This window comes from Penicillium maclennaniae (assembly GCF_028827695.1).
Source record: "Penicillium maclennaniae strain IBT 15551 chromosome Unknown utg000003l:1.0-5670915.0:1.0-5674809.0, whole genome shotgun sequence".
Lineage (NCBI taxonomy): Eukaryota > Fungi > Ascomycota > Eurotiomycetes > Eurotiales > Aspergillaceae > Penicillium > Penicillium maclennaniae.
In genome coordinates this window covers 4,571,705-4,583,706 of record NW_026623215.1, presented here as the reverse complement: position 1 = coordinate 4,583,706, position 12,002 = coordinate 4,571,705, and the positions used below count along the sequence as shown (strand labels likewise).

At 48.7% G+C, this 12,002-nt stretch overlaps 5 protein-coding genes across 5 annotated transcripts; 2 read left to right on the top strand and 3 right to left on the bottom strand.

Annotated features, from left to right (window-relative positions):
* Positions 1 to 1,476: 1,476 nt before the first annotated feature.
* Positions 1,477 to 3,064, bottom strand: N7477_003834 (GTP-binding protein RBG1; the record flags this gene model as incomplete). Its single annotated transcript, XM_056965497.1, has 9 exons — positions 1,477 to 1,496; positions 1,564 to 1,684; positions 1,733 to 2,089; positions 2,142 to 2,479; positions 2,535 to 2,605; positions 2,675 to 2,711; positions 2,772 to 2,849; positions 2,912 to 2,975; positions 3,044 to 3,064. The coding sequence occupies 9 exons, from the start codon at positions 3,062 to 3,064 to the stop codon at positions 1,477 to 1,479; spliced, it is 1,107 nt and encodes a 368-aa protein (XP_056825450.1).
* Positions 3,065 to 3,594: 530 nt separating this feature from the next.
* Positions 3,595 to 4,574, top strand: N7477_003833 (putative cysteine dioxygenase Cdo1; the record flags this gene model as incomplete). Its single annotated transcript, XM_056965496.1, has 5 exons — positions 3,595 to 3,858; positions 3,941 to 4,012; positions 4,067 to 4,207; positions 4,266 to 4,323; positions 4,408 to 4,574. 5 exons carry the CDS (start codon positions 3,595 to 3,597, stop codon positions 4,572 to 4,574), a joined length of 702 nt encoding a protein of 233 aa, XP_056825449.1.
* A 652-nt stretch (positions 4,575 to 5,226) lies between these two features.
* N7477_003832 (uncharacterized protein) lies at positions 5,227 to 5,469 on the bottom strand (the record flags this gene model as incomplete). Its single annotated transcript, XM_056965495.1, has 1 exon — positions 5,227 to 5,469. The coding sequence occupies one exon, from the start codon at positions 5,467 to 5,469 to the stop codon at positions 5,227 to 5,229; it is 243 nt and encodes an 80-aa protein (XP_056825448.1).
* A 241-nt stretch (positions 5,470 to 5,710) lies between these two features.
* On the top strand, positions 5,711 to 9,143 carry N7477_003831 (uncharacterized protein; the record flags this gene model as incomplete). Its single annotated transcript, XM_056965494.1, has 4 exons — positions 5,711 to 5,805; positions 7,247 to 7,274; positions 7,336 to 7,500; positions 7,560 to 9,143. 4 exons carry the CDS (start codon positions 5,711 to 5,713, stop codon positions 9,141 to 9,143), a joined length of 1,872 nt encoding a protein of 623 aa, XP_056825447.1.
* Positions 9,144 to 10,205: 1,062 nt separating this feature from the next.
* Positions 10,206 to 11,947, bottom strand: N7477_003830 (neutral amino acid permease; the record flags this gene model as incomplete). The annotated part of the gene is made up of 3 exons (XM_056965493.1): positions 10,206 to 11,409; positions 11,475 to 11,657; positions 11,871 to 11,947. The coding sequence occupies 3 exons, from the start codon at positions 11,945 to 11,947 to the stop codon at positions 10,206 to 10,208; spliced, it is 1,464 nt and encodes a 487-aa protein (XP_056825446.1).
* Positions 11,948 to 12,002: the final 55 nt, after the last annotated feature.

Sequence of the window (12,002 nt, the reverse complement as noted above, 5' to 3'; positions counted from 1 at the left end):
CCCTTAATGCGGAGCTTGCGGGTATACGCATCCCCCCAAAATGGAGTTCCATCATGATCACCATTGCCGAGTCAGCCCGGCGATAGAACCTCAGAAAAGTCGATTTCTCCGTACTAGCGAAGAGCTGTGATTAGCACCGGGTCAGTGCACCGGGGTCGCGGCCCTTCTCTGCACCGCATGCACACCATAATTACCTTTCCAGACCCGTTAGAGCTGTCGAGTGTCGCGGAGTTTGAGACACGGAAGCTGTCGAGCTCAGACCGTGGCCGCCGGCAGATCGGCCAAAGGGGAAATCGAGGGCCCTGTTCTAGACGGCTCTGGGCTCGGGGCTTGACAAGGGGGGGGGTATCCACGCTGACCTTGACTCGCTACAGATCTAGCCACAAGGCTGACTGGAATGACAGGAGTCAATCGGTGGCAAGACTTCAATTTCCGATATTAAAATATCAGCAAGGATGTTTCGCGCTGGACGGCACGGAAAGGGACCTTGCTGACATGGAATGCATGATGCGTATCGTGGTCATCGGGATTCGGTTTCTGGGATCGATAAGAGTAGCGGCGATGCCAAGTACTTATTTGAAGTAGTATCCAGAGTCATCGTCAACTATATACCGGGGGCTTTATTGGTCGTATACCGGCATATCCATGCCGGTTGCATCTTGTCGTTGTGGAGGGAAAAGTGCGGCGTGCTTGATTCTTTGTCTCAACTGCAGGTAGATATTGGGTGGGATCAAGAGACCTGCTTGGGCAGAAAAAGCAAGTAGGAACTATGATCTAATTCTTTTGCGACCACCTGGGGTTGAATGCGCCAGCGGACTCATTCAAAATGGAAAGCCTCAATCTAGAACTTTTGTTTTACGTTTTTCTTCGTTGGCTCATCGACAGAAACAATAAATATTCCCAACAAGGATGTGAATGGGTGATCATAATGACAATATGAACCGGTCGCTTCAAAGGACATCGGGAGTAACGAGAAGAACAAGAAAAAAAAAGAAACAAACAAACAAACCTGGCACCTGCCAAGGCTATCAAAAACAAGTCATGACATCCTCACACCGTGTGCTGCCTCTGAGAAATTGGCGTATCATCTCATTTGGTATACGATATCTCCAACTCAACGAGACCCTCCACAATTCAGCCCATGCTGGACCGGCCAAGACATCGCGAAATAGGACCGAAAATCACAATCAGCAAGTAGCGCACACGCGGCCTAGACAAGGCCCGCCTAACCCCAGGGATCGAGCCTTCGTAAGCCCTGGGACTTTTGATGTCCCATTCATGAGCGGAAACGATCATCGCGGTCCACTCACACTCGGTGTCGTGGCGTCTTACCGGTCCTGTATCCCACGAGCCGTACCTGTCAGCAAGGCAGGGGTAGAGGCACTCGGGCACAGGCCACCTGCCACCCAGCGTAATTTGGAGCAGCTTGTCGCGTTCCCCGCGGGCTGAGACGTTCAAGAATTCGTCTCTGGTTCTTTACCGCTTCACAATGGATACTAGAGAAATGTCAGCCTCGGACTAACTTCGATATCATCAAGAAATAGATCAAGGCACGTCACGTACCAATATCTTCGTCGGCAAGCTCGTGCGAGAGACCGACACGCTGGGGCTGATGCTTGACGGAGCGGCCGTACACAATGGCGTGCTTGAATTGATCTTTGATCGTGCGGTGAATGGCGTTACACTGCGAGTTGTTAGCGAGCATTTCACAGTATCAGGAACACGTCCTTACGAAGTCTTCCACCGTGCATCCGGAGGCACGGAGCACAACGGGTGCTGAGTAGTCAGGAGCCTTGCCCTTGGGCTTGGTATAGATTCTTCGCAAGCTGAGCTTCTCCCACATCATCTCGAGCAACTCATCAATGTTCCAGCCGTGCTCGGAACTGATGGGAACGGCATTGGGAATACGGTATAGAAGATCCAACTCCTCGATGGAGATGGCATCGATCTTGTTGAGCGCATAGACAACAGGAATGTAGCTGCGGCTCTTAGCCTCCAGAACATCGATCAGGTCATCGATGGTCGCGTCGCAACGGATAGCAATATCGGCAGACGAGATCTTGTACTCGTTCATCACGGCTTTGATTTCCTATCCCTGGAGTCAGCCATTGTCTGCAAGAAATAATGGGAACCAATCTTACCTCTTGACTGATGTTGGTCAAGGGAACAGTGCTCGTGATGGCAATACCACCCTTGTCCTTCTTCTTGAAGTTGATGTTGGGCGGAGACTTGTTGATACGAATACCGAAGCCCTCCAATTCGTTCTCAATGACGCGTTTGTCGACCAGGGGCTTGTTCACGTCGAGAACAATGAAGATGAGATGGCAGGTCTTGGCCACAGCAATGACCTGACGACCACGACCCTTTCCGTCCTTGGCACCTTCAATAATTCCCGGAAGATCAAGAATCTGAATCTTAGCACCATTGTACATGACCTGGCCGGGGACAGTGGTCAGGGTTGTGAACTCGTAAGCGGCAGCTATAAAAGCATGTCAGAGATAAATTCAGCCCAGGAAATAAGGCTTCAAACGGACCTTCGGAGTGCTGGCCGGTCAGTTTGCTCATGAGAGTACTCTTTCCGACGGAGGGGAAACCAATGAAACCACTGTACAGCTTCTTATGAGTATATCGCAAATTGTATATGAAGATGGAGCGCCATGCGAGTTTGACTTACACACTGGCAACACCAGTACGAGCAACATCGAATCCGGCTAAAAAATGTCGTTAGCGACTGAACGGGCCATGCGCAGTGTTTCGATAGAGATACTCACCACCACCGCCGCCACCACCTCCTCCAGTGGGGGTCAATAGCTCGCGCTTCAGCTTAGCAAGCTTTGCCTTCAATTGTCCTTGACCGGTTGTTAGCCGTGTTCGTCCATAGTCGAAATGCTCGTTCGGGGGGGTTTTGTACCCAAATGGAAAGAAGTGTTCTTATTCTTCTGGGTCTTGGCCATCTCGGCCTCAATGTCCTTGATCTATAAGCAAACATGAAGCTGTTAGCGGTTTTTGTTCAGACAATCAAATGCGCGCCGAGCGCACTAACCTTGTCCATGGTGGTCGCCATGATTGCGGTTGGGGGACTCGACGGTCACAAAAGAATGAGAAGGGTATAAATATTCGACAAAACTCAGAAAACGCCTCGATGCGACTCCCTTCGCAGTGCAAGTGCAGAACAAAGGTTTGAATTGGCGGAGACACAATCTTTGAATTGTGGCACTCCTCCTTACTAAGACAGGCGGGGTGTTAGCCTCAGGCAAGAAACTATGTCATCGGTCTAGTTTTTCTTTCTCAGGCTGCAAGGCATCAATATATTCTTATCGCTTATCGGAGGCAGGCACGCATGGCTCTATTTCGCCATTTCGGCTCTTCAATAATCAATGTTCAATTTACTGTTGACTCGGTCTTTGTAAGACCCGCAGTTTCCTTCAGTCATCAATACTGGTGGTTCAGTCGCTTCAAGAACCACGTTCTTTCATTAATGCATATTGTTATTTTTTATCCCAATTTGCCTCCGATAACGCTCTTGCGTCCCGATTCCACCGGGGTGTTGACAGTACATCCTTTCACACGGATCAGCTGCATTCAGTGTCAACCATGCCGTTTCTCAGAGATGGTCTTGGTTCATTCACCGAGTCCGAGAAGGGCTCTGATGCATTTGAAAAGCTTGTGGAGGACCTTAGCTTGGCCCTGGGTCCAAGCTCCGGTCTCGACTCCGATGATGTTGACCCGATGAACATCCAACTATTAATGGAGAAATACATTTCCAAGCCGTCAGAATGGGAGCTATATGCTTTAGGTGATGCCAGTCGATCTTACACAAGAAATCTCATTGATGAAGGAAATGGCAAGAGTAACCTGGTGAGTCAATCAATACTCCAAATCGGTTCACGGGATAATGAAACATATTGGGAACCTTCTGTATTAACGCAACCTTTGATAGCTTATTCTTGTGTGGTCTCCAAATAAGGGAAGTGCAATTCATGACCACGCCAACGCACACTGTGTTATGAAGGTAAACACACATGAGCCGGTTACTTGGATCTGAACGCTGCGACTAATTGCCTAGCAGATCCTTAAAGGGAAACTTCAAGAAACACTCTATTCTTGGCCAGATAAACAGAAGATTGGAAGTGGGCAATCGTCTCCACCACAGGTCATCCGGCAGACAGTCTACGGCGAGAACCAAGTCACCTACATATCGGACAAGGTCAGCCTTCGCTCTGTGCCTAACGATCTCTAGCAGTATACTCATACACTATCAACAGCTCGGTCTTCACAGAATTTACAATCCGGACCCGGATGAGTTTGCAATTTCTCTCCATCGTATGTACAGCCTTTCCTCTTTCGTTGTTCTTGCTTTCAAAGTCAAATGGTCTATATTGTGGCTGGGTACTCATTCATTTTCAGTCTACACTCCCCCACATGCTGCAACCCATGGCTTCTGCTTGTTTAACGAGACAACCGGCAAAGCAAATCACATCAAGCAAACCAAATACTTCTCGGTCCGTGGAAAGCGGCTGGACGTGGACTTCGTCAGTAGCGAAGATCGCTCCCTTGTGCAGTCTGCGTCTTGATTGTATCTTTAGACTAAAGAGGATTTTCTCTCTTTTCTTATGAACATGAGCCGTTCATTCTTCCCACGGCCCGCCATTGGTTATTATGCTCACGTTTTTTTCGTTGACGTTGCCACAGCGCCTTCCCATTAGCATTCACGAATTTATTGTATTCCTTTTTCCATTTCCCTCCCCTTAGTAAACGAGTGACTTGTACCGAGGCCTTCCCAGCATAAAGTCGGGCTTTTGGATACGGTACGTTCCAAGTGAACGGTGTTGAAACATTGTCTCATCAAGAGCGGGCCTCGTCCTCTTTTCGTGCAATTTCGACATTACATCAAACGACCAGAAACTAAACGTCCTACACTGAGGACAAGCCTGGTGAGACGGCAAGGCTTTTTGCAAGCAACATTACCCCGACATGTCAAACCCTAACTAACTGGTAATCATCAAGTAGCATCGATCTTGTCATGGGTGGTCAAACTGACAGGCAAGCGCGATTCGCACCTAGCAGAACGGTCTTGACATTCCCCGCCCAGGAAAAGAGTGGCTTCAAAACGACACAGACACTTTGCAGTTTATTATTCGACTAGCATTCCTTTTGCAACTGTGTACGGGATTCTTGAGATAGACGAATCATTCTTCTTAATCACGGAATGTATTTGACACTCACCTAGGGGATATTATGGCCAGGTGCGTAGTTGACGGAGCCAGCTTCGGCGAAGCAGATTTGCTGGAATGCAAGGTGATGTCTCGGTGACTCCAAGGCTGCGTCTCCGCTCTGATACTCAGTGCGGATGAAGCGAAAGTTCAGTCCATCCGCTATGTTGTCTGTGAGCAGAGTTTTCCTCCTATGCAGCGAATTGTCACCGGACTGCCTAGTGGTAGTCGTATCTGCGATCGCAACGATTTGCATGGTGATTACTCCTTGAGAGCCTTAGGAGAGAACGAAGTTGAGCCAAGGAATTGGTAGGCGGCTTGATTGATTGCCTATCAGGATGGTAAGGTGGTTTCTGACTCTTTTGGAGAACTCGTCATTATTTAAAAATATTCTTTTCTAACCAGATTACGTCGGAAGTCACTAGATCCTGTGTCTGTAAGTGACGCAGTATGCCGATATGAGTGCCCGCTAACCGAACCATCGCTCTCTCCCCAAGATGTCCGCCGCCATGGTTAATTCCCCGATGCAGAATCCAGTTTTAGTGGACACCGACTGGGGCTCAAAGATCCTGATCCCGTCAACGGCGCCTTGGTAAACTCTCCGGTGAGCCAGTGCCAGTTGGAGAAAATCGTTGGACCCGTTTTGTTGACTAGGCGAATTTCCGTTCACGAGATCGTGATGGTTTACAAACTTACGGTACGAGCAGTTGTTTCTAGCCTGTTCCATGAATACCCTCACTCTACGCAGATGGGAAGTTATCGGAATTGACTGAGTAAACTTAGAAACTGAGGTCCATGAACTAATGCTTGGAAGAACTCCAAATGATGCTCACCAAATAACAAAGGTTCTTCAAAGTTGCTGATAAATGAATTTAGGATTCGACCTTGCTTAATAAGTTTCAATATAGAACTATTGCTAGCACTGGAGGCCTGCGATTTTTTTTTTCATTTATAGCAAAGAGGACGTGAAAATACTCCCTAGCCATCTATCATAAATAACTATTCGGCCTAATCACCGACTCGGAGTCAGTGCTGATATCGACTCAGTGAGCTGGACCCGAATCCAGAGCGCCCGCATAACATCGGCAACCCAGATTGAAAAGGACCCGGCCGACATTATCCTATTGATCCATGTACATAGTCTCAGACTTTTCGAACTGATTGCCCCCGCTCATGGATCCAGCAAAGAGTAGATGATTAGTTTTACCTCTGTCGCAAAAGAGTTGGGGGTCATGCCTTACCCCTTATGCCAGTTCCTGCCAAGCAGGATTATTTTGCCCTCTGGGACTAGCGCTTATTATTTCGCACTTATGCTTTGGGATGTATAGTCGACTTTGCATGAGAGATCTATCAGAAATCTGCATTAAATTTCGATTTTCCAAGTAATTATGATATATCTTCAACCACCACTATTCTTCTTAATTGGTCCCATCCAAGCGGCTCTTTGGCCCGGGCTTATCCAATAGCCGCCGACTAGCCACAGAGTTCGCTCGCCTCGCCTATCCTCACCCAAGACGGAAACGAGTGGGACTTCCTCCACACATGGTGGTTCCTGGTCGAATCCAGAACTCAAGATCCCATCCACGAATAGAAATTGGACCAAATTGGCCGAGCCACGTTCCCTGCTGGCCATATGATTGCTCCCAAACCAGTTAGCACTAGCCTAAGATGGTAGCGTTCGCCTCGGCTCTCTTGTTTTTTGTATGGTCGCGGGTCCCGGTCATCAAGATCGTGTGCCTTTTTTTTTGGGCTCAGGGGCCACGCGAAGTGGCAAAGTGCTGTTCTGGGCGATAGCCTCCTTCAAGATCGTTCATCTATTTACCTTGTCCTTCCTCTATTTCGTATTGTCCTCTCTTATTCGTAATCTCTTCTCTTTTCGTATTTTTTCCGCTCTCTTGGTACTGATTTCATCTCCTTGAGGCCGATCACTCTTTCAGCGTCTCATAGGTCACAGCGGCATGTTTTCCTTTTTTTCTTTCCTCTTTCCTTTTCATTTCTGGCGTTACAGCAACAACACATCCTTTCCAATTTAGCGATGATGATTACATCCAATATCGCACTGTGAGTCTCCTTTGAACTTGAGTTGGTCAGTCTATAAGCTGATGAAACCTTTCCACCCCAGTTACCCGATTATCGCATAGTAAAATGGAACATCACCCACTACGATCGCTCTGCCGTCGCTCCTGGTTATTTGTTCACGGCGCCTTATTGGACACATGATGGCGATGCGGAAACAGGCCAGTGGGTCCCGTACCAGATGGGACCTCATATCTTCGATCAGGATGGTGTTCGTGTTTCTCTCTGCGCTTCTTTGATCGTTTCGTGCACTGACACTATCGCATTCAGGTCTTAGTATGGGCTGGCTCCGCAGAGAGCGACAACAGACCTTCCTTCGATTTTCGAGTGATTGATCTAGCGAACCCAGCCAATCCTGGTTCCCAACCACAGCAAGCTCTAGCTTGGATGCTGTTTCACGAGCACCAGGCCCCGGAAACCAATGGCTCCGTTATAATTTTTGACAACAACTACAACCACAAGCGTACCCTCTCTATCCCGTCTGCAGAAATTGACACCCATGATTTTAATGTGATCGACAATGGGTCGAAAGCCCTAATGATCCGAGTCAGTCGTGATGTACAAGCTCTTACCGATTTCGGCCAGCCAGAAAAGGCCGCGCGAATCGATAACAATGGCTTCATCGAGATCGACCTCCTGGCAAAAGGTAACACAACAGCCAAGGCGCGAGTAGTGGACTGGCAAAGTAGGGGCAGAGTGGGCTTGGATGAAAGCTTCGTCACGAATCTCACCTCCCTCCACGCGGACTTCATGCACGCCAATGCTATCGATAAAAACCAGTATGGTGACTATTTGCTCTCGGCCCGACATACAAGCACGATCTACCTTATCTCTGGTCGAGATGGCCATATCATATGGCGTCTTGGAGGAAAGAAGAATAACTTTGTCAAGGACTTTGACTTTTTCGGTCAACATGATGCTAGGTTCATCGCTGTGAACGAGACACATTACGTGATTTCATTCTTACAGAACGGGGCTATCGACGCAGATGTGCAAGAACCAGTTTCGTCCGCCCTGTATGTCGAATTGGACGTTGTGGCTATGAAAGCGACTGTCCTTCGTCGGTACATGCGCCCAGACGGAGGAAGCACCGAACGCCGGGGGAATATGCAAACGCTTCCTAACACCAACGTCTTCGTCGGTTGGTCTTGGGACAGCTATGTTTCCGAGTTCTCGGCAGATGGGCGGTTACTTATGGAGGCGAAGTTCAATTCTGACAGACATGATACCTATCGAGCATATAAATTCCCTTGGGTTGGTCGTCCTTCATATCCACCGACGCTTTTGTCTGAATCCTTTGGTGTCAATGGGTCCGAGCTATCCACAGTCTTCCACGTCAGTTGGAACGGAGCCACTGATATCGCATATTGGCGATTCTTCGCGCAAGCAAACTCGACCAGCAACAGGACAGAAATTGGCACTGTTCAAAAGAAAGGATTCGAGACTTCATTCATTGCTCGGGGCTTCATGGACTGGGTTTCTGTCGAAGCATTGGATTCCAGCATGGAGGTACTCGGTGTAACTTCTAACCTGCGTACTGCTAGTCCAAAGTACTGGACTGGTGAAACTCCACCCAAGCCTGATGATCCCGAACTCTTCTTGGTGGACCACTCAATCGAGACTTCAGCCCCTAGAGATACCGGACGACTCATTGGGCTTTTCATTGCCGGTGTCTTTTCAAGCGCGGCAGTCTGGACCTTGTTTTACTACAGACACGTGCTTAAACGGTATGGCCTTCGCTGCTATTCCAATATGATTTCGGCTTCGACGGGTTATTTGCCGATATCGACATCGGGATTGAACAGCCCAAATCCAGGGGAAGAGCTGACTTTCCTGGTGGAAAAAGTTGAATGACCAGCCCTTGCACAGCGCAACTTGCATAATTTTCTAGCATTTGTATCTATCCGCATAACATTCACTTCTTACAAGTCAAAACATCCAATTACTTGTAGCTTATAGTAGGTGTATTCGTCGGCGTTGGCGTCGTTTCCGAGAGTTATCTAGGTACGCTTATCCTTGGCTAATGAGACTGTAGAAGGGGCGCTGAGCTTCACCTATAGTTTTGATATTATACCGAACTTACGCAAAAAGGCTAGGTATTTCTTGTTATCGTCAAGATAGATAACTTCTAGTTTGTCCTTATTACTATAGCTAGTGTACAGCCGTATGAATTCGTCATAGAGTTTCGAAATAACAGTCGGATAAAGGAAGCAAGGCGGTGCAGATTTGAGGATAACCTCTTTGATAATCATTAAAAGGTGGTCGGCGCTTCTCATTGACCATAGGCTATCGGGGATCTCTTGAATGATCCGATAACTGCCTTGAGGAATTCAAGCTACATATTACAGTTAAACAAGTTCACTAAGATATGCTGTTGATTTCAGCCAACAGGAGGACCAACTTGGGCATATCAACGAGTCTCATCACGTCATCGTGTGGATCTTCCACTGAGTCTCCATAGCTCGTCAAATCCTATGTGAAAGAGAAGTACCGGTGTCATTCCCTCTATTTTCACTGGTTTGACTGGTCAGAAGAGACATTAGTATTGATGGTCATAGTTGATTCACTTTAGGTTCAAGATAAACTCATCTCAATCTCTCCGCTCGCATTGGTCATTTGATCCCCATGAATTGATAGTGGCAAGGTTTCGACACTCGTTGACACATAACGCTCAGGCCACCCCCGCAGAGCTCAGGCCTCTCGATTGAGCCGCATGAACTGACGACATTCGACTACGAGACACTCAACAAACAAGAATTAGATCATCATGAATAATTCGATTAGCCAGTAATCTATTTATAGGGCTCTATTCCATAGACCCACAGCCATGCAATGCTCATAATGCACATGCAAATGCAAAATATACGCAAAACCATCCCAAGCATAAAAAATATAAAAGCAAGACCCTCTAGACATCTAAGAGTCATTCGCGCAGGTGAAACTGGCGCTGCCCGTATCATTGTGAATGGCAGTGCCAGAGGCATACAAGCCAAGCACACACAAAATCAGACCGAACAGAACAATGAACATGTTGAGGACGGTGAGCGCAATCTTCTTGGGCGAAGACCACCACTGGCCAGCGTTCAGGTGCAGCCAGTAGACACCGGAGAGACCGTAGCTGAACCAACTGGCGAAGAGGGCACTGATGAGAGAGTTCAAGTCACTGAAGACGGGGATAGCCTCGGCGATGATCCAGGCAACGACCCAGCAGGAGACGCCCAGAGCGAGCCACAGACTGACAGACTTCCAGCCACGGGAGTGAAGGAGGTCGGACTTGGCGGTCAGGCGGAAGTAGATGTACTTCAGACCGATGTGGCCGTTGACGACACCGGCACCGACGATGGTGGGGATGGCGACGCCATAGGCGACCTTCTTCATGAGGGGACCAGCAGAGCTCAAGGCGGGAGACTGGACGTCGGTACCGACAAAGTAGTAGATGACAACAGCGGCGGTGAGGTACAAGGAAATCTCAAAGCCCTGAAGCATGAAGAGGGACTTCTTGAAGTCCTTGGGGGTCTCCATCTCGGCGATCAGACCGAAGAAAGCAACGTGCGCGCAGTAGGCGAAGACGATGTTGGAGACAGCCTGGAAGGCAGTGTACAGATCGTTGGGGACAGTAGCCTCGATAATGCGACCAGGGTGCTCCTCGACACCGACGGAGATCATGGTGATCATGACGGCGCTGAAGATACTGACGAAGGAGCAGAAGGAGATCAAGGTCATGCCGCGCATCGTACGGGGAATGGACAGGACCAGCGAGATGAGCATGCCAACCAAAGCGAACACAATGGAGCAAGTACCGTGGTCGGTGATGGTGTTCAACATGACGCGGAACGTCAAGATGTGGCTACCCATGACGAAGATACAGAACAGGAATTGACCCAGGCCGAAGAGCTCACGGCCAATAGGACCCAACAGGATCTCACCGGCATCACCGAGGTTCTGAATGTGGGGATACCGTTCACGCATCAGGCCAATGTTGTACCCAGTATAGGTAGCGAGGAGACCGAGGCCCACGATCAGAATGACACCGGGGACAAACCCCAGGGTAGCCATAGCCGAAGGCAGCGACAGGACACCAAGAGAGACAGACTCGCAAATCATCAAGAGACCACATTGCCTGCGGACCCCAATTAGCATTCACTCATTTGACTCTTTCCGCGAAACAAAGCGTTGGATACATACCACCACTTCAGCGTCTTGTATTTGATCTCAGCAAACTCCTCGTTACCAAAGGCATCCTGCACCTCGCCGTGCTTGAGACCACCTTCCTCTTCAAAGGTAGGCTCCCACTTATCCTCACGAGCCTCAATCTTGTCATTGCGATAGGCCGGGGCTGGGGCGTCACAGACTCCATATCTTCTCTCGCTACGTTATATAGATTGCAACAGTCCAAAAAAAAAAATCCCCGGGGGTAAAAGGCAAGAGACAAGGCCACAGACAAGAACGAGGAAGCGAGTGAATAAATACGTTCCACCTGGAGAAAGTAGAAAAGAGGGGGGGAAAAGGTGAAAGAACTGGGGTAGGTAGTTTCTCTTATTAAACAGAACCTCGTTTTGAGTTTGCGGATCCACACTCTACTCCGCGCCGACTTTTGCCCCGGAGGCAAAATCTGGATCAACCCAAAAGACAGCGTTCATGGAAGACCCGCCGAACATTTTCTCACCGAGAAGGCCATTAGACTCTACCCGTCTCCGCCCAGCCGATCTTCGG